The sequence below is a fragment of the Narcine bancroftii genome, chromosome 2, assembly GCF_036971445.1.
Source record: "Narcine bancroftii isolate sNarBan1 chromosome 2, sNarBan1.hap1, whole genome shotgun sequence".
Taxonomy (NCBI): Eukaryota; Metazoa; Chordata; class Chondrichthyes; order Torpediniformes; family Narcinidae; genus Narcine; species Narcine bancroftii.
Window position 1 is genome coordinate 186141147 of NC_091470.1, and position 20877 is coordinate 186162023.

At 46.7% G+C, this 20877-nt stretch overlaps 1 protein-coding gene across 1 annotated transcript in view; it reads right to left on the reverse strand.

Moving 5' to 3' along the window:
• The window catches only part of LOC138754772 (LIM/homeobox protein Lhx9-like), a 488372-nt gene that overhangs the window by 15112 nt on the left and 452383 nt on the right, over window positions 1-20877 (reverse strand). The window contains exon 5 of the mRNA XM_069919570.1: window positions 419-609. Coding sequence (XP_069775671.1) covers window positions 419-550 — 132 coding nt within the window. The 5' untranslated portion in view covers window positions 551-609. The remainder of the gene's footprint in view (window positions 1-418; window positions 610-20877) is intronic.

Consider the following 20877-nt stretch of genomic DNA (forward strand, 5'->3'; position numbering starts at 1 on the left):
GTGACAAAATTAGCGTAGCAGTTAGGGCAAAGTTGTTACGGCACCAGCGATCGATCGGGGTTCGAATTTACATTTTGGAAGTTACGGGAATTACCTGATTAAAGTGAACCTTTCATAATTGACAACTACAATACGGGTTTTTTTTTCAGATTATATTTTGCACTGTCTTTTGTCTTTTAAAACTGTTTATTCTTAATGCATTGTAAAAGTCAGTCTCAAGCAACCCGACAACTCACTTCTCTGGCATCTACCAGTCCCTGTAGGTTCTGGAAACCAAGGGTTTCACTGGATATTTGTCCTGCGTATGTACTGTGTGTGGTGTCTGGTTGTGTGTCTGAGGGTTTTGGTCCGAGGACCAGAGAACGTTGTTCCGTCGGATTGAACTTGTACGATTGGATGGCGATGAACTTGAACTCACCTGGTTCATTCGGGGATGGAGGCTGGGTGGGTGGGGAGGTATTCCTTCCTCCAACATGGTCTCTTGTATCTCTTCCTCAGGAAATCCATGGAGCAACATGGCTGAGTATTGGTAGTTGCAACCATCATCCATCTCCAGGAGTTACCAGACCACTTGCCGAGAGCCTGGGCAATGGTGGCCCCTCCACCGTCCTACCAGGAATCAAACAGGAAGCTGAGTGTTGGGAGTGCCCTCCCTCAGTGCCAGCCCTCCATGAGGGAGCTCCCTTACCACCACCCTCCTGAGTGGGAGCTCCTTCAGTACTGCCCCTGCATGAGGGAGCTCCCTCACCTCTACCTCTCAGTGAAGGAGCTCCCTCAAAATGAAGCATGAGGCATCAACCCTCTGTGAGGGAGCTTCCTCAGCACTGCCCCTCTGTAATGAGTTCCCTCAGGAATGACCCTCCCTGAGGGAGCTCCCTCAGTGTTCCCCCTGCATGAGGGAGCTCTATCAGCAGTGCCCTCATGGGCCATTGTAGAGGTTTGAGGTTTTCATCACCCCAGAGACTTGCATTCCCTTGGGAAGAGCCACACTTCCACAGCCTGTCCACCCTTCCCCCTGGGAGGCTGGATACCCTGGCTCTGGTACATGACCATCTCACACCTCATCCCAGATCCCACTGAAAACACCTTCAGCCAAACAGCCAGGTTTGGGGTGGAGCGAGATGCCTTAATTTTACCATGGAACCCTACTGCTCAGAAACAGGCCCTTCAGCCCTTCTGGTCCATGTTCTGCCTCGACCCACTCATAGCCCCCCTTGCCCATTCCATCCATTTACCTGTCCAAATTTATTCTTAAATGTCAAAATTGAGCCTGCATTCACCACTCCAGTACATTCCACACTCCCACAACTCTCTGTGCGAAGAAGTTCCCCTTCTCTTTTCCTTTAACCTTTTCCCCTTTCACCCCTAACCCATGCACTCTAGCTTATTTTTTAATCTCACTGAACCTCGGTGGAATTTACCAACTTTCCCTCCCAGTGGATTTACATGGACCCACGTGACTGGGTCGCAGAAAACCCTGGTCTGAGATGGTGAGATCAGGACCTCGGGGGAGAGGTAGAGAAGGCAGTGGCTGTGGAGCATCTTGGGGGGAGCCCCAAGTCTTTCTGTAAGACTTCGATCCCCATCGATATGAATGAAAGGCTCTGTCTAGCTCACACATAACAAACAGCACTACTGAAGTGGGAAAACAGTCACCTCGCAGGCTGGGGCACTGCCACCGGCTTCCACAACTTCCTGTGGCACCAAATTCCACAGATTTACCACCCTCTAGCTCACACATGTCAAACTCAGGCCCGCGGGCCAAATTTGGCCCATGATTTAATTATATTTGGCCCGCAAGATCATATCAAATATGTATTAGAGCTGGCCCGCTGGCCGCCGCGCCAGTATAGCACACGCACAGCTAATACTACAAATCCCAGAATGCTTTGCAAATGCGTTGGCGCCGGCCCATCAGCCCGCTAATCGCCCCCACCTTCTCTCTTTACTTTCACTAGCATCTGCGACCTGTCGCCTAACTCACATGTAATAAACCCCTTACGAAAAATGGCCAAACGAAAGACAGAAAACAGGAATTTTCAAGACAGGTGGGAGGCAAACTCTGACCCCAGAGTTTGATGAACTTGCATCTAAGAGATGCCAAGTATCTGGTTTAGACCCAGGTGCATCAGAGTAAATTACAGTGTAGCAAGCTAAGCTTGGATTAATATTTTCTTTGGTTAACTTTGGACTGTTCATAGTTGAAAGATTGGATTTTCATTGAAGCAAGTTGTAATTTTTTTGACTTGTTGGATTGTGAAAAAAAATACATTTAAAAGGAGCTTAAAGGCTATAGAGAAATATTATTTATTGAATATTTTATTTCTCATTTGTTAATGCTTCTTCTGGAAAAAGTTTAACCAAAACTATTATTAAACATTTATTTTAATAAGAAAAAGTTTAACATTACATTTGTTGAAAGAAGAGAAAACATGCAGATGTTGTTGAAAATTTTCAATAAATATTTAGTTTGGCCCACGACTTAGTCCAAGTTTTTAATTTTGGCCCTCTGTGAATTTGAGTTTGATACCCCTGCTCTAGCTGAAGAAATTCCTCTGCATCTCTGTTCTAAGTGGCCGCCCTTCAGTCCTGATGGTGTGCCCTCTTGTCCCAGATCAGTGGTCAAACTCTTTTTTTTCCAGTCACATACCCTCTGCCATCGGGGCTCTGTGATTAGCAAGGGGTTGCTTAAGGAGGGATGTGAGTGGGAAGGGAAGGCTGAGAATCACTGCTCGAGACCCAATTGTAATTGAAATATTTTGCTTGAGAAAAATTGTCATTGGTCCTCTGGGGATATGAAATTGTGCACATAACGAGTCAATGAGGTACGATTAAAACAGGGGTTTTCAAACTTTTTCTTTCCACTCACATCCCGCCTGAAGCAATCCCTCACTAATCACAGAGCACCTATGACATAGGGTTTACTTGAGACGGGAACCACTGTCCTAGACTCTACCTCTCTAAGGAGAACAACCTTTGTACATCTACTCTCTCCACGCTTTCCAACACTCGAAATGTTTCAATGAGTTCCTCCCTCATTCTCCTAAGTTCTGCCTAAGTCTTGAATTTTAGGCGATCCGCGCAGTTAGTGGAGCAAGCCATGGCAGCAGTCACCTGCGTTTGCCATGGTTTCTTGCTGGGGAGCCCTCTGTGCAGAAACTTCACAGAAAGCCTTTCCTGGGGACGAGCGCGACAGAGCTGGTCCATCCACCGACTCGGGCAGGAAAGAGGATCGTATAAAAGTGTCATTCTAAACCGAGACGGCAGGATTTTGTAGAGGAGGTCGCTGACAGCGAGGCCCTGGAATAAAGGCTTTAATGTTGTAAATCTCGTGCATGGGGTGGTCTGATTGAACTTGAAATGCTTAAGAGATTTCAGAGAACCCCAACAGAGGAGAGGCTCTGCAAACTGCAGAGAGAGCCTGAGATTGTAAACCAGAGGCAGCAGTAGACAAAAGCCATCTGTCTGAGTAATTCAACAGGTCCCCCGCAAGCTCACTTTGGTAACCACTAATTAAAGGTGGCTTCATTTGGTAATATACTCCCAAAAGCCGAGACATAATGCAAGGAGAGAACAGAATAGGAGGGGAAGCATTAAAGGACAAGATTAACGTACCTGCCCCAGAATCGTTGAAGACTCGGTGAGAGCAATTCACCTCCGCACAGAGATCCTGACGCAAGTTCCTGACTTGCCCGCAAAGCCCGCTCGCCTCGGCACACCTGCTTGCATTTTCAAGGCCCGGGGAGCTGATTGGTTGCCAGAACGCCCCCATGGGATGCCCGGCAGTAGATGACACATTAACAGGTAATTGCACCTCTTGGGAGTGTGGGGTTGTGGGTGGATTGGTTCACCGGGGGAGGGTGGCAGAGATCTATGAGCCGTGCCTAATTTGACCTGCTGCATTCTGTACTTTAACCATTCTGAGGCTAAAACACAATAACGAGAACGTAAGAAATTGGAGCAGGGGTAGGTCATCCAGCCCATCGAGCCTGCTCCGCCAATCATGGCTGATCTGATGATGGACCCATCTTCCCATATCCCTTAATTCCCCTACCATGTAAAAATCGATCCAAAATCTTAATTATATTTACTGAGGTCGCCTCCACTGCTTCAACGAGCAGCAATTCACCACTCTCTGGGAATGTCAAACAACTGGAGACAAACCACTTGCGCCTTGAGCCTGCTCTGTTAATCAAGGGGCCCTCGCCACCTTTCTCGAATCCTCATGCTCCCCACTCCCCCCCCTCCCCACACAGAGTTCCCCGAAATCCGCCGGTTGACAAGCTAAATTGTCAACCTGAATTGGAGAATGCCAAAGATTCGCGAGGAACTCATCTCAATGGCCAAGCTTCTAGATGGTGCGGCAGGGAGGCCGGTGCAGTTGGCGAAGCAGAGAGCCTTTACAGCGCCAGCGATTAGGACCAGGGTTCGAATCCTGTGCTGCCCATAAGGAGTTTGTACGTTCTCTTTCTCCAGGGGTTCCAGTTTCTCCCACTGTTCAAAACGTACTGGGGTGTAGGTTAATTGGGTGTAAATTGGGCAGCACGGACTCGTGGGCCGAAATGACCTGTATGCCTAAATTTTTAAAAATTAATTTGCGAGGTGTTTGAGGAGATTTAGTATGTCACCAAAAACTCTTGAAAACTTCTACAGTTGGGCCACATCACTGCCTGGTACAGAGGGGCCAACTCTCAGGGCAAGAATAAACTCCATAGGGCTTTTAACTCGGCCTGTGGCATCACAGACCCCAGACTTCACTCCATCGAGGACATAGAGGCGGTGTCTTAAAAAAGCAAAGACCCCCACCCCCCAGGCCATGCCCTCTTCACTCTGCTACCATCGGGGGAACAGGTACAGGTACAGGAGCCTAAAGACGAGCACTCAGCGGCAAAAGGACAGCTTTTTCCCCACTGTCATCAGATTCCTGAATGATCAATGAACTAAAGACACTTTTCAATGCACTGTTATTTTAATTTTTTTTAATTGTAATGTTGTAAGATGGTTACAATGTGAATGTTTGCGCTATGTCGTTGCTGCAAAACCCTGAATTTCATGACTTGTTCCTGACAATAAATTCTGATCCTGGTCTCCAGTTGATGAGTGGGGTATAAATACTGCAGAGGTTGCAACATTCACGGGAATGACACTGCAACTAAAAACTTATTACTCTCAGAGAACAAAGTGAAGGGATGAAAGTTTAGGGCAGACATCATGGGTAGGAACTTTTACACAGAGCAGTGGGTGCCTGGAATGCATTGTCAGGGGTGGCATTGGAGGCTGGAACAATAGGGGCATTTAAAAGACTCTGAGATGGGCACACAGATGCCAGAAAAATCGAGGGTTATAGGTGTGACGTCGGGAAGTTGAGTATATACAGATCGGCACAACATCGTGGCCCGATGGGCCCGTACAGTGCTGGAATTTTCTATCAAATAAACAGAAGTATCTTCTGTCAAGATACTGAAATCGATTGATGGAATAGACATAGAGAAAATCTTTCTTCTCCTGGGCAAGAACACGTCCGTGCCACCCAATTAATCTACACCCCTGGTACGGACTCATGGGCCGAAATGGCCTGTTCCTGTGCTGTATGTCTAAGTTAAAAGGTTGCCCACCCCTGGTAGCTGGTCACTTCTGCTCTTCAAGAGTAAGAAGAGGCCCCTAATTTCGGAGGGGTTTAGTGCTTTCCCAAGCACTGCCGAGAGCTCCAAGTGACAGTTCACACTCTGCTTCCCACCTCATTGCAGCCCGAAGGGACTTGAGAACACAATGGGCCCACAAGGTTGCACAATCAGAGGAGCCCCAGCCCACCCTGTCCTCCCCCAGGACAACACCTGCGGGAGAATTCCTCTCTGGGATTTCGCTGGCGGTAGGAGGTTGGGGGCCAGCAGGCAGACACGAGACAGGGCCAGGAGTTTGCAAGATGGGTGAGTGGTGAGGGGGTGTTGTCAATAAATGGGGTATAATTAAACCGATGCAGAAAAAAACACTCCATACTGCTGGGATGTCCCAAAACACCTGTCAATTAGGCAATTCTTGAAGTGATGTCATTGTTTGAATGGAAAAATCTACACACAGCAAGATCCCACAAATAACAAGGTGTTAACGAGAAGGGAGAAGAGGGAGTGAGTGTTGGCAGATTGGACGATGAAGGGATTGGGCCCAGGGTTAACTGAGGCCCCAAGTGCAGCCCAACAATGGTTCTTCCTCGACCCTTCAACTAGCAAGACGTTTACACTCAATAAGCACTGAATGTGAAATAATAGACCCCACAACTGTATTAAATATAACCTGTATATGTGGTATTTATTTGGTGGGGAGGCCCCTTTTTTGTGGGGCCCTAGTTTGGCTGCACCATGGTAAATGCGGCACTTATCGGGGCGTTGAGGATCTGAGTGACAGTTAACACACAAAAAGCTCCCACAGTGCTCACAGAAGGCAAATGTACAACTGACGATTTGGTACGTCACTGAAGATTCTCATAAACTTCTTCAGGTAGACCATGGAGAGCATTCTGGCTGGATGCATCACTGCCTGGTACAGAGATGCCAACTCTTAGGACAAGGATAAACTCCGGCAGGTTGTTAATTCAGCCTGTGACATCACAGGCTCCAGACTTCACTCCATCGAGGACATTGACATGAGGTGGTATCTTAAAAAGCAGCCTCTATCCTCAAAGACCCACATCACCCAGGCCAGGCCCTCTTAACTCTGCTACCATCGGGAAAAAGGTCCAGGAGCCTGAAGACGAGCACTCAGCGGCACAAGGACAGCTTCTTCCCCTCCGCCATCAGATTCCTGAATAATCAATGAACCAAAGACACTGCCTGACTTTTCGTGCACTGTTATTTTTATAGTAATGTCGTAAATGGTTATAATACGCATCTCTGCCCTGTGACACTGCCGCAAAACCCCAAATTTCATGACTTGTTCATGACAATAAATTGTCATTTCTGAAAAAATTGAGGAAAATGAATGTTAAAAATTAAAATAAATAAGAATAACATAACAGGTAAAAAAAAATACACAAGTTTAAAATTGTAAACATAAATGTTCTGTGAAGTAATACATAACCTTTAGTAAAGATGGGAGCAAATATTCAGCTTTGGTCGAGCTTTGCTCGTAGCAGCTGTTTGAATAAAGTTGTGTTTGAATAAAATGGCGTCACCCAGGATGCTGCTCAGCGTTGGAGTGACCCCCTTAAAGTGTCTCTTCATTCCCCCCCCCCCTAGTAAGTGGTGCCCCAGCCAGAGGCTTTATCAGTAAACCTGGTGGGGGGGTTTATCAATAATGTTATTGATCATCTTTCGGGTGGGTCCGTGCAGGGGAGGAACTTGCAGATGCAGCAACGGTTAAATGTTTGCAAAGAATATAAAGTAAAATGCTTTAACGTTTATATATTCATGCAAGTGAAGTTTGTTCCGTGTAAGTTCAGTGTAGTGTTTTTGTTTTTTAAAATTGTTTATTCTTAATGTATAGTTAGGCATTGTCCCATCCAGCATCTACCAATCGTCCCCATACGTTCCAGATCCCAGGGGTTTTTACCGTACTGTGTTTGGCCTTGTTGGTTGTTGGTCTTTAAGTGTTGCAGACTGACATGGTCCAAGCTGATATGCTATGGCACACAATGAAGTTATCGTGTAGGCTTGTTGGGGTAGGCCACAATTTAGGGATCGAGATCACTGATCATCCAATTGTGCTGGTACAACCCGACGAAACAGTGTTCTCGGGTCCTTGGTGCTAAACACTGCAAACACACATGCAGACAACAATACGTATGCACAAAGATTAAAATAAATAAATATTATTATTAAATAAATAGAAGGGTCGTGGAAGGTTTTTACGAGCAGTGATCCCACCGCAGCTCACAGAGGGGCAGGAATCCATGTAACACGTTTTCGGGCTTTTCACTCAGGTGAAAGAAAATTAAAATTGATGCCAATTTTTGGAGACAGTACAAGGGGGACATGGGTCATGGGTGAAAGGGGAAACGTTTAGGGGGAACGTCTTCACACAGAGTCGTGAGGGTGTGGAACGAGCTGAAGTGGTGAATGTGGGCTCAGTTTTAACATTTAAGACGTATTTGGGGAACAGACTGGAAGGGCCTCTTTCTATGCTGGAAATGTTCCCATGGTTCAATGGGGTGTAAGTTTTCCCACAGGGAGTGGTGGGGTGCGTGGAATGTGCACCATGGGGCAAAAGGGCACGTTACTGTACATCTAAATGTTTTACAAAATGTTAAATGTTCCGGGGTTGTAGGCCCATTGGGTGTAATTTGGCAGCACAGGCTATTGCCGTGCCGTACGTCTAAATTTAAATTTAAATTGCACACAGGCCCAGAGTAGGTTCTTAAATCTCTGGGGTGATGAGGAACCAGGATGGAGAAGGGAATAAACAGAACACCACATGCTCTGCTCCATGAAGAAACACCACTTTAACATGTTGAATGCTAATTACTCCCCAGCTAATTGCTGCTTTTAGCTTGACGATCCTGGGAGACGTGCCCGTCTTTTCCCTGGGGTGCAAGTTACCAGGGGAACGGCGGCAATTTGCAGCCAACGTGTGCGTACAATTGACAAGCATCGTTTGTCTGAAGGAGAAAGTCAACGAGGAAGAGAATAGAAGGACAATTTGTTTGGCAAACACATTCCTAGACTAGTCCTGTGTTAATTAAAACCATGTGCACCGGTAACAACCACATCCTTGATAAGCTATCAGTTTTCTTTGACAATTTCTTCGACCAGCATCTGTTGTACAATATAAGAGATGCATTCACATGGAACCTTGTCCCTCGAGAGTGCAATCAATTACCACATGCAAGTAATTACTTTACAAAGCTGAAAGCATGAACTCCAGAATCAGAAGGCCTCTCATCCCATCGAACCATAGAGCACAATAGCATAGAAACAGGCCCCTTCTGCTCTTCTCGTCTGTGCCGAACCATTTTTCTGCCTAGTCCCACTGATCTGCAGCCAGTCCATATCCTTCCATACCCCTCCCATCCATGTACCTGCCCAAATTGAGCCAGCATTTACCACTTCAGCTGGCAGCTCATTCCCCACTCCCGCCACTCTCTGTGTGAAGAAATACCCCCTCATATTCCCTTTAAATTTTTCCCCTTTCACCCTTAACCCATATCCTCTGGTTGGTATCTCACCTACCCTCACTGGAAAAAGCCTCCCCACATTTATTCTGTCTATTCCCCTCAGAATTTTAAATACCTCTATCAAATCTCCCCTCATTCTTCTACGCTCCAGTGAATAACGTCCTCACCTGTTTAACCTTGCCCTTTTGGCCCACGAGCCCATGCCTCCCAATTGGCGGTACTTTTTTTTTAACAGTGGGAGGAAACCGGAGTCTCTGGAGGAAACCCACGCAGATACGGGGAGAATGTACAAACTCCTTTCAGACAGCGCTGGATTCAAACCCCGGACCCGGTCACTGGCGCTATAAGAGCGTGGCACTAACCACACCATCCTTCGGCCAGCACTTGTTTTAGGGATAAGAGAGCTTTTGTCTTTCATAAATAAATCATGATCCCACCACTAGACACATTTTCCCCTCCCTCAGTCCATCATCCACCTATCGGCCCCCCAGCTCCCCCAGCACCTTCCCCTGTGGCCGCAGGAGGTGCCACACGTACCCGCCCCTCCTCCCTCACCACCATTCGGGGCCCCAAACAGTTCTTTCAAGTGAAGCAGGACTTCACATGTGTATCCCTTTGTGGCCTTCTCGGAGAGACCAGCCATAGACTGGGAGATGTCTTTGCTGAGCACTTTCACTCTGTCCACATCATTGATAGGGATCTCCCAGTGGTTTCTCCGGTTTCTGCTATCCGGCTCTCCATTCTCCCTCACTCCACCTTTCACCTTTCACTTTGCCCCCTTCCCTCTCCATTCACAGACCCAACCCTCCTCCTTTCTCCTTGGCTGCTGTGCCCCATTACCTCCTGCCTGTGGGACCTGTGTTCTTCACCCCCTATGATTTTGTACGGGCCCCTGCCGACAATTGTCCGTGCCTTGATGAAGGGCTCAAGCCCAAAACATCAGTTAATAAAACCTGTTGAGTTTTTATTTCAACCACGTTGTCTGCAGATTTTACCATTGAGTTGGGATTTAATGGTGAGGGCAAATTTGCGAACAGTTTTCATTCACCTAACTACAGGAAGGATTATCAATGTTTGAAAGATTTTCGTTAAAACCCACAGAAATGCTGCGGGAGAACCTTTTGTCTGTTGGTGGGGAATGTTCCCCCTACCATTTTCAGCCTGTATTCAGATGCTTTCCTGTTTTGTTGGCTTAAACCTTGAAGAAGGGCTCAGGCCCGAAACATCAGCAATATATGGACACTGCGAGACCGGCTGAGTTCCTCCGGCACTTCTGTGTGTTTTTGCTGTAAACAAACTGCCGCAAGAGCTCAGTGGGGCGAAACTTTGCATCGGGACTAGAAGTGTGTAGAAAAGGCAAAGAGAGGTGAAACTGATGCTGGAGGCCTCGCCCCTTCTCTACACCAACATAGGGTCTAAACCTGAAATACTGACCATCCGTTTGCCTCCACAGATGAGGCCCAGCACGTGCTTCAGGGATAATGGGGTGGAAAAGAGAGCTTTTGCCACTTTGGCCTTCATAAATCAAAGCATAAGAGTTGGGGTGTTAAGTTTTAGTGAGACCAAATTCGTGTGCCGTTTTGGTCGCCAAATGACAAGAAGGACATCAATAGGTTTGAAAGAGTCCAGAGAAGATTTACAAGAATGATGCCAGGTTGCAGGGAAAGGTTAAACAGGTTAAAATTTTATTCCCTTTACTTTTTTATTTAAAGAGTAGGTGGATTTTGTACAATAAAAAATGTTCTTTTCTCTAAGATTTCAGTTTGAGATGAGAACGTCGTTAATTGTGGTGTAATATGATACATTATATCAGCTAGTGATATTTTTCCCCTTCCTCATTATGTTCTCCAATTCTCCTCGTGTATTGTTTACCTATAATATGATTAATAAAAAGATTGAAAAAGCATTTTCAAAAGACTTTTGACAACCTTTATACATGGGCAGCACGGTTAACACAACGCTATTACAGCGCCAGTGACCCAGTTTCGAATCCAACACTGTTTGTAAGGAGTTTGCACGTTCTCCCTGTGTCTGCATGGGTTTCCTCCAGGTTGCTCTGGTTTCCTCCCACCTTCAAAAACATACAGGGGTTGTAGGTCAATTGGGCAGCATGGGTTCGTGGACCTGTTACCATGCTTCATGTCTAAATTTAAAATTTTCCATATATGAGTCCTGAAACCTTTAAAAATTTCTCAAAAAGTGAGGGGTCGACTTAAATGCCAGATATACTTTTGAGACCTTAAATTCACCTAAAAAAAAAGATTGACGTTGATTTAGCTGGAAGCTTTGATTTAAATATATGTTTAAGGGTATTATTTTAGAATTGATATTTTTTTTGTTAGTAATTTTTTTTGTTGTTAAGTTTTATCCTTTTTTTTGTAAGAGGGGTTTTTTCTATTTTATTTACAACATTGTTAATTAATTCTTCACTCTTTATTTTAGGGGGGAGGGTTGGATTAATTTTAAATTAGATGATTAATGTTGTGTTATAATTATTGGGGGGGTTAATTTGTGTAGTTTAATGATGTAGTATTCTAATTTTTATTATCTTATTTTTTATTATTTCTTTAAATGTAATTTTTATTTTATTCATGTCATAAAATTTTAAATAAAGTTTAAAAAAAAAGATCTAGCTGGAAGCATCTCACCACTGCCAACACCCCACCACCGCTAGTCACTGCCATAACCGCTCCTACCTGGGACCCTGTGATCGCTGTCGCTGCTCTTGCCTGGTAGGCCAAGGTTCCCGCTCCCACCGGGACAGCCCATAAATTGGGGGTCCACTTATACACCAGATATTGCATAAAACCATTAAAATGAGGCTTAAAAAAAGGGGGTCAACCTATATGCTGGTCAACTAATACGCCAAAATATCTTTCTTTGGCTTGGCTTCGCGGACGAAGATTTATGGAGGGGGTAAATGTCCACGTCAGCTGCAGGCTCGTTTGTGGCTGACAAGTCCGATGCGGGACAGGCAGACACGGTTGCAGCGGTTGCAGGGGAAAATTGGTTGGTTGGGGTTGGGTGTTGGGTTTTTCCTCCTTTGCCTTTTGTCAGTGAGGTGGGCTCTGTGGTCTTCTTCAAAGGAGGTTGCTACCCGCCGAACTGTGAGGCGCCAAGATGCACGGTTTGAGGCGATATCAGCCCACTGGCGGTGGTCAATGTGGCAGGCACCAAGAGATTTCTTTAGGCAGTCCTTGTACCTTTTCTTTGGTGCACCTCTGTCACGGTGGCCAGTGGAGAGCTTGCCATATAACACGATCTTGGGAAGGCGATGGTCCTCCATTCTGGAGACGTGACCCACCCAGCGCAGCTGGATCTTCAGCAGCGTGGACTCGATGCTGTCGACCTCTGCCATCTCGAGTACTTCGACGTTAGGGATGAAAGCGCTCCAATGAATGTTGAGGATGGAGCGGAGACAACGCTGGTGGAAGCGTTCTAGGAGCCGTAGGTGATGCCGGTAGAGGACCCATGATTCAGAGCCGAACAGGAGTGTGGGTATGACAACGGCTCTATATACGCTTATCTTTGTGAGGTTTTTCAGTTGGTTGTTTTTCCAGACTCTTTTGTGTAGTCTTCCAAAGGCGCTATTTGCCTTGGCGAGTCTGTTGTCTATCTCGTTGTCGATCCTTGCATCTGATGAAATGGTGCAGCCGAGATAGGTAAACTGGTTGACCGTTTTGAGTTTTGTGTGCCCGATGGAGATGTGGGGGGGCTGGTAGTCATGGTGCGGAGCTGGCTGATGGAGGACCTCAGTTTTCTTCAGGCTGACTTCCAGGCCAAACATTTTGGCAGTTTCCGCAAAACAGGACGTCAAGCGCTGAAGAGCTGGCTCTGAATGGGCAACTAAAGCGGCATCGTCTGCAAAGAGTAGTTCACGGGTTAGTGCACAAGATTCTGGCATTGGGCTGTGAAGCCTGGAGACAAATTTTGATAAATAGTTCTTTCTGAAATAGTCAGGGTGTAATTAATAGACCGTTCCAAGGTCTAGTTCTTGGCCTTCAGTTATTTAGAAAGTAGATTTATGACCTAGAAAAGGGGGCAGAATGTGCCCAAGTTTACTGATGACAAAAGTTAATGGGAGGACATATTGCATAAGGATACTTGGATTCTGTAACAGGATAAAAGTAGATTGAATGTGTGGGCAAAAGTATTTTTTTAAGACATACAGCACGATGACTGGCCCTTCTGGCCCACAAGTTCGTGCCACCCAATTACACCCAATTAACCTACAACCTGGGCACATTTTGAAAGGGTGGAGGAAACCAACAGAGACAAAGGGTGAACGTACAAATGCCAGATACGAACCCGAGTCGCCGGCGTTTTAATAATAATGCACCAACCGCCACACTAATCGTGTGGAAAAGTGCAAAGTCATCACTGAGAGGAAGCTAAAAGGAAGCAATTACCGCTAGATAAAGACCGCAGATGTGCCAAGTATTGCGGGATCTCGGAGTTCTAAGGAAAATGTTTAAAGTTTAGTGTGAATGTTGTCTAATTCAGGAGTGAGTTGGCTTTCTGAACCCTCCACAGGACACTTTGCCTCAAAAACTTGAAAGTAAGGATACATGGTCAGTCAGAATCAGAATTTATTTTCATGAACGTGTCACCAAATTTGTTGTCTGCCGGCAGTGCAAGATTGCCATAAATTGCATTTTAAAAAAAATTAATTAAGGCAAAAGAGGAGAAAGTGAGGTGGTTGGTATCAGTGGTTCGTTGTCCATTCAGAAATCTGATGGCAAAGGAAGAAGTTGTTTTGTTTTTTGTCAAGATGTCTCTCCTGAGTCTAAGTAGGGACCATGATGTCAGGCAAGACATACAATTCTCTGTCTGGAACCTGGTGGGAATGAGGATTGAGGAGGGTCATGTGGACTCTCCAACTGGAACCTGGCAGGAGTGTGGATCGTGGAGGGTTACGTTACCACAGTGCATCACGCACGTGGCCTCACTGCCTGGAACCTGGTGGGAGTGTGGATCATGGAGGGTCACATGGCCTCTCCGCCCGGAACCTGGTGCAAGTGTAGACTGTGGAGGGTTACATGGCCTCTCCGCCTGGAACTTGGAGGGAATGTAGATTGTGGAAGATCACATGGCCTTTCCATCTGGAACCTGTGGTGGGAGTGTGGAATGTAGAGAGTCACGTGACCTCACCATCTGGAACCTAGTCAGAAGTTGCATCACCACCCAATCAAGGTTAGACTCTGCCTACCCATTGGTGCACACCTGACCATTGGTCCCTTTAAATCCCTAGTGATTACCTGGGCTGGACCCTCCAGCTTACTGTACCATCATGTGCACCACGTGGAGCAGCTCTTCCTCCTGAGATAAAACCCTGCTCCACTCCAGGTCATGATCGGTGGACAATGCTGGAAGAATCGTCGTGAGGTGTGCACTACACAGGGATCGGGGTTATTAGACAATCCTCCCGTGACCGCAGGAGATGCTCCACTTGGATCCACACCTCCTCCCTCACCACCATTCAGGGCCCTAAATAGCCCTTCCAAGTGAAACAACATTTCACTCGTGTATCTGTAGGGGCCATCTCCTGCTGCAGTCTCCTCTACATCGGAGAGACTGGGCGCAGACTGCGAGATTGTTTTGTTGAGCACCGCAATAGTGTGGATCTCCCAGCGGCCACCCATTTCATTTCCCTATCCCATTCCCTTGCCGACATGTTTGTCCACGGTCTCGTGCACTGCCAGACTGAGACCACCGGCAAATTGGAGGTCCACACCTCATCTTCCGACTGGGCTCCCTCCAACTGGATGGCATTAATAATGACTTTCATTAACCCCCTCCCCCTCACTTTGCCCCAGCTCTGTTCCCCACCCCCCCCCCACTTCCCTGTCTCCTTTTTCACAAACATGATCAATTCTCACCTTGACCCTTATCAACACCGTGTGTGGGTGCGGACCCCTCCCCTAGCCGGCACCGCAGCTATTCTGACTGTATTCTGACATTTCATGCTTCTGGCTCATTCTGCTTATTTCCTTGAGGAAGGGCTCGGGTCCAAAACGTCACCAATGTATCTTTGCTTTTTATGGTAGCTGAAAAGACCGGCTGAGCTCTTCCAGCATTTCGGCCTGTTTTTACAACAATCACAGCGTTGTTTCCCCTAGATGGCATCGGAGCCATTCCCATGTTAGACAAGGAACATTGGGCAGCTTATTGTCTTCTTGGTTATCTGTACACAGCTGCTCATATCAGTAGTGTTAAATCCGATGTGACTGGGTTGTACTGTGCTTGTAAGTCCATACATTTCTAGTATTAGCGTCAAGTCCTATGTGACTGCATGAGTGGAAGCAATTGCTCGTTACAGTAGTTTCAAGTCCAATGGGACTGATTGTTCTGTGTCATGTAATTGAGACCCCTATGTTATCCTTGTTGCAATCCCCTTATGTGTGTTTTAATAAAGGTCCTTCCTGTGTCCAGTGTGACCGGGTATTTACAGGTGGTTCGGGATGATTGTTAGACCAGGTTGCACACAACATTTTAAAACGCAGAATTTTTGCAAGACTTTTGCTGAGTGCTAGTTTGCAAAAGGCAACAAAGTAGCAACATACTGCATCAGCTTGTCTGGAAGAGCATGTGATCTTGGCAGGGAGAAGCAGAACAGCTTTGGTCTCAGAGAGGGAGGGAGTGAGAGAGAGAGGAGAGAGACAGAGGCTTCAGTTCCAGAGGGACAAGCTGGCAAACTTTGGAAGGAGAAGACTGGCTGTTTGAAAGGGACTCTGTGGTGACCCGAAAGAAAGAGGATCATCTGGAGAACCCTGAAGGGGAGAAGTTCCATCAGCAAGACTGATTAAAAAGGAATCAGGTGCGGATGTCCTGGAACAAAAGGAATCTCTGAAAACCAACATGAACCCTCCTGAGAGTGGTGACCATTTGCCTGTTAAGCACCAAAGCCTGGTGAACTTTATTAATGCTAACTTCTGTGCACAGTCCAAGCCTGCAACCAGTGACATTGGACTGTGAACCAAAGAATGTTTCTACACTTATATACACATTACACACACGAGCGCTTAGAACTAGAGGGGGGTTAAGAAGGTTAAATAAGTTGATGGTAATAAGTTAAAGTTTGATTCTGTTTTCATGCGCAAAGATAATTAAAAACAACTTTTGTTTAAGTTACCCTTTGTCGTGGTGAATATCTATTGCTGCTGGGTTTTGGGGTCCTCTGGACTCCGTAACACCAGACTCATTGCTCTTTGAACCTACCAAACTTTTCTCTTCCCACACAACAAAGCATGAAAAGAATAAACAAACACAACAGCACTCTTCATGTCCTTGATCATCTGAAAACTGTGATCAGGATTGTAAATAACAACCCGAGTCTCAACGTGGACAAGACGGAGATGATTGTGGACTTGAGGACCTGGGGTGACCAGATTCCACTGCACATTAATAGTTCGGTCATGGAGAGTAGCGATCACTAGGTTTCTTGCAGTCCACTTAAGTGACCTATCCTGGTCACTTCTCTCTCTCTCACTCCCTCCCTCTCTGAGACCAAAGCTGTTCTGCTTCTCCCTGCAAAGATCACATGCTCTTCCAGACAAGCTGCTGCCCTATGTTACTACTTAGTTGGCTTCACTTATCAGCAAGGTGTCACAGGGACTGCACTTCTTGAGAAGAATGAGGAGGGCAACTTTCCACAGGATCATCGATGGCACCCTGGCCGCCTGCATCACAGTGTGGTAAGGTTGCTGCAGAGCATTGGATCGGAGGTCAATCCACAGGACCATAAATGTGGCACAGAGTCTCTTTCTGCCACCCCAACCCTCGCTGATGGATTTACCCAGATCGTTGTCTAAAGAGGGCTCGCAAAATCAGTGAGGACCCCTACCATCCCGCACAGAGCATCTTTCAGCCACTCCCGTCAGAGACTCAGGAGTACCAGCGCCAGGCCCATCTGGCTGAGAAAAAGCTTCTTTGGCAGTGAGACTGCTGAACGACAGAACCGCTCACATAAACCCTTCGTGACTCAATTATTTATGCAACAGAAATATTTATTTTAATATCTTATAGACAAGCACTATGCATTTGCATCATTTGTCTGGATGGCCATTACGTCGATATGTGTTGTATGAGAATGCTGTTTTGCCGAGTTGTACTTGTCTAATCGTTATGATAAATAAATAAAGTTTTTAAAAAACTTTCTTCTAGAAACCTTTGATAAAAAGTGACCCTGACAGAGAGAATGAGTGGAACTCCCTCACTCCCCCACCCCCTTCCTCTTGGACCCCCATCCCCCAACCTCCCACCTGTTCCTCTTCAACATACTGTCCCCCGAGATCCTTACATTCAGCTGAGAGCACTGACTGTTGCAAGAGAGATTTTGTTCACTGAATTACTGAGCCCACATAGGGACCAATTTAGGGTGCCTTCAAGATAGTTAACTCACTCAGGAAAGAGGCACATAGTCAATACAGGCCCCCCTTGGAAAAAATATTTCAAATACTGAATAACTTGGCATCTCACTCTGGGGGGGAGAGAAAAAAAAGCACAACTACTGTGGAATAACACATCTACTTCCTTCACGAGGATTGCGGAATGGAATGGAATCTGCACATGTCCACTTAAAATTAATCCTTCCCTGTCAGGGGACCCCTGGGTCCCCCAACATCGTGCACCAAACAACTACCCACATCTGTGTCACTGATCTCATGATGTCCGTGCAGGTCCTGTGAAGGTGAGCGGAGTTCAGTTATCCTTCATAAACATGCTGGGGGGGGGGGGGGGGGGGGGGAGAAAATAAATCCCCTAACAATCAGGCCAGTTCAGCAAAGTGGACTTGCCCTCTCTGCTGTTGGAAGAACTGTCCAGGATTCTGAGAGGCATGAACAATGCTGAGATACTACTTCCTCATACTGGAACATCCAGAACTAAAAGCGCTGAATGTTTGGATGGAGGGTCATCATTTCGAACCGAGATGTGGAATTTCAGTGTACGCCTCTATTCCAGAGTGCAGAATCATTGAGCTCATTCTAGGCAGAATCAGGTTCCAAACAATTTCAGGGAAAAGTGGTGAGAAAGTGTCTTTAATGAATGATGTAGGCTTGAGATGCCGGTTTAGACTTCCATTATTTATGCCAATTGTGCTTTCAGCCTGCAACGTAGAGGAGGAAGTTATACATGTGGAATATTTATTTTTTAAATCCTGCAACTGCAGCGACTGGGCCCAGGATAATGGCATCTTTGTTTAGTAGCGGCCACGAAAGGTTGCAGACTCTAGAGAGCAGCTGATTGGCGGAGGGCACCAGAACCAGAGAACATCCCCCACTGAGAATTAGAAGCATAGGGTACTACCGTGGCAGCAGGCCAGCATGGGACTCAACAGCCAAAGGACCCACACAGGCTGCGGGGTCGGGGGACCCGCACAGGCTGCGGGCTGCTGGAGACCTGCTCGTTGGGGCAAGGTATCTGAACCTTTATTCGAGAGGGTGCTGAAAGCTTCTTGATCTCATGGAGGTTTGGATCTGGAGCTCACTCTGTGTGGCTGGAGAGACTGCAGTAGCACTGGAGATGAATCCACAGACACGCAGTGTCTCTGAAGGGACTCTCTTTTGCTTCTCTTTCTCTTGTTGTTAGGGGTGTTTGCCCTGTGGCAGGTAAAAGAAATTTTCATGTAATATTTCATTTTCTGTGAAAACAATGCTGGAGAAACTCAGCAGGTCCAACATAACTGCTGTTTTTGGTTTGAGCCCTACAAAGTATGGAAAAATGTCAGTAGGTGGCCAAACAAAAAGGTAAAGCGGCAAGGGGTGAGGGGGGGAATGGTTGGGGGAGGAATACGGTCCCAAAATCAGGAGCTAATAGGTGGAGAAGGGAGGGAGGGCACAGCAGCAAGTAAAGGGGAGAGGGATGGCTCAGTGAATATAAAGGGAAGGGGGGGTGGAGAGCTGAGGAAAAGATGACAGGGGAAGGGAGGGGGAATGGAGAATAGGCAACAGAAAGCGAAGAAGTCGATGTTAACACATCCACTCGGAGAATGCCCAGACAGAAAATCAGATGCTGTTCCTCCAATTTATGGGTTGCCTTGGTGGGATAGTACACGAGTCTGTGGACAGACGTGAACAAGAGATGGGTCGCAGAATTGAAATGATTGGCCATTGGGAAATCCCTGTGACTGATGCTGACAGAGCGAAGGTGCTCAGTGAAGTGATCTCCCAGTCTGTGCCCAGTCTCTCCGATGTAGAGAAGGCCATAAAGGGAGCACCGGATGCAGTCAATAACTCCTGAAGATACACAAGTGAAGTTTGGGGCCCCAAACTGTGGTGAAGGAGGAGGTGTGAGCGCAAGGGTGGCACATCCTGTGGCCAGGGGAAGGTGCTGGCGGGGGAGGGAAGAGCAATTGATGAGGAGAGATGAGGTGTCCATACAAATGGAGCTGTCCCTGCAGAAGAAAGAGAGGAGAGGATAAGATGTGTCTGGTAGCGAGATCCTTTGTAAGTGCTGGAAATTCTGAAGGATAATGTATTGGATGCAGAGGCTGGTGGGGTGGTAGGCAAGGACAAGGGGGGCAGAGGGGGCCAGGGCAGATGAGCGGGAAATGGAGGCGGTGAGGGCAGAGTTGAAGGTAGTGGAGAGGAAGCCACATTCGTGGAAGAAGGCGGATGTTTCAGATGATCTGGACTGGAAGACCACATCTTGGGAACTAATGCGGTGGAGAAATTGTGAGAAGGGAATAGAATCCTTGCAGGGCCCTCCCAGGAGGTGTAGTCAAGGTAGTTGTGGAAGTTGGTGGGTTTGTAAAATATGTCAGTGGAAAGCTGGTCTCCCGAGATGATTTGTATATCTCTTCTCCATAAATTTGACCTGCTGAGTTTCTCCAGCATTGTGTTTTACTTCAACTGCAGTGTCTACAGACTTCCGTGTTTTACTTTTTAGTTTTGTTTTATTACTTGGCAATAAAAGGAATCTTGGACACTGTGGCAGAGTATTTAGAGGTGGTTTGGGAGGAATTGTTAGAGCAGCTTGCACACACACATTTTAAAACACAGAATATTTGCAGGACTTTTGCAGAATGCTTTTTGCAGGAGGCAACAAAGTATTGGTAACAGCTTGCCTGAGAGAGCAAGTGATCTTTGCAGGCAGAGGAGAAGAGTTTTGCTCTCAGAGAGGGAGGATGTGAAACAGAGAGAGGAGTCACAGAAATTATTTCCAGGACAAAGCTGGCAAACTTTGGAAGCCTGTCTGGTCATCGGAGAAGACTGGCAGTGTGAAAGGTGACCTGAAAGAAAGAGGATCATGGGGAGTCACGTGATGGAGTAGTGGCATCTCTCCAGAAAAATAGGAAAAAAGTTAGGAAAACACAAAGCACAACAAAAATAAAATATAAGAACTAGAAGATAAAGTTACAAAGAAAAGAAAGAAGATGGCACCCAAGAAGGAGAAAGTAAAAACAATTGAAAAAAAAGGTAGAAAAGTCACCGGAGAAGAAAGAAGAAAGCCTTACCTGCACGAAGGAACAGGGAGCTGTGGTGTTAAGGCGCGCCCAATCCCCAATGGCGGAGTCGCGACCTCCTGATCGGTGGACTTCAAAAATGGCCCCCGGAGCCAAGCAAAAGTGCGCAAGGGGAGGGGGCTCAGCAGAGGAGCGGGCAGCCACAGCACGAACAGCTGAGGGATGTCTGACACCAGGGCGCATAGCTGGAGGACGAGAAAGGCACCAGAGGAGAGAGCGAGGAAATAGACGAGGGAGAAAGACAGAGGGGTGAATGACAAGAGGATCAATGACAGGATGCCCGACAGACAAGCAGCCCAGGAGGGGA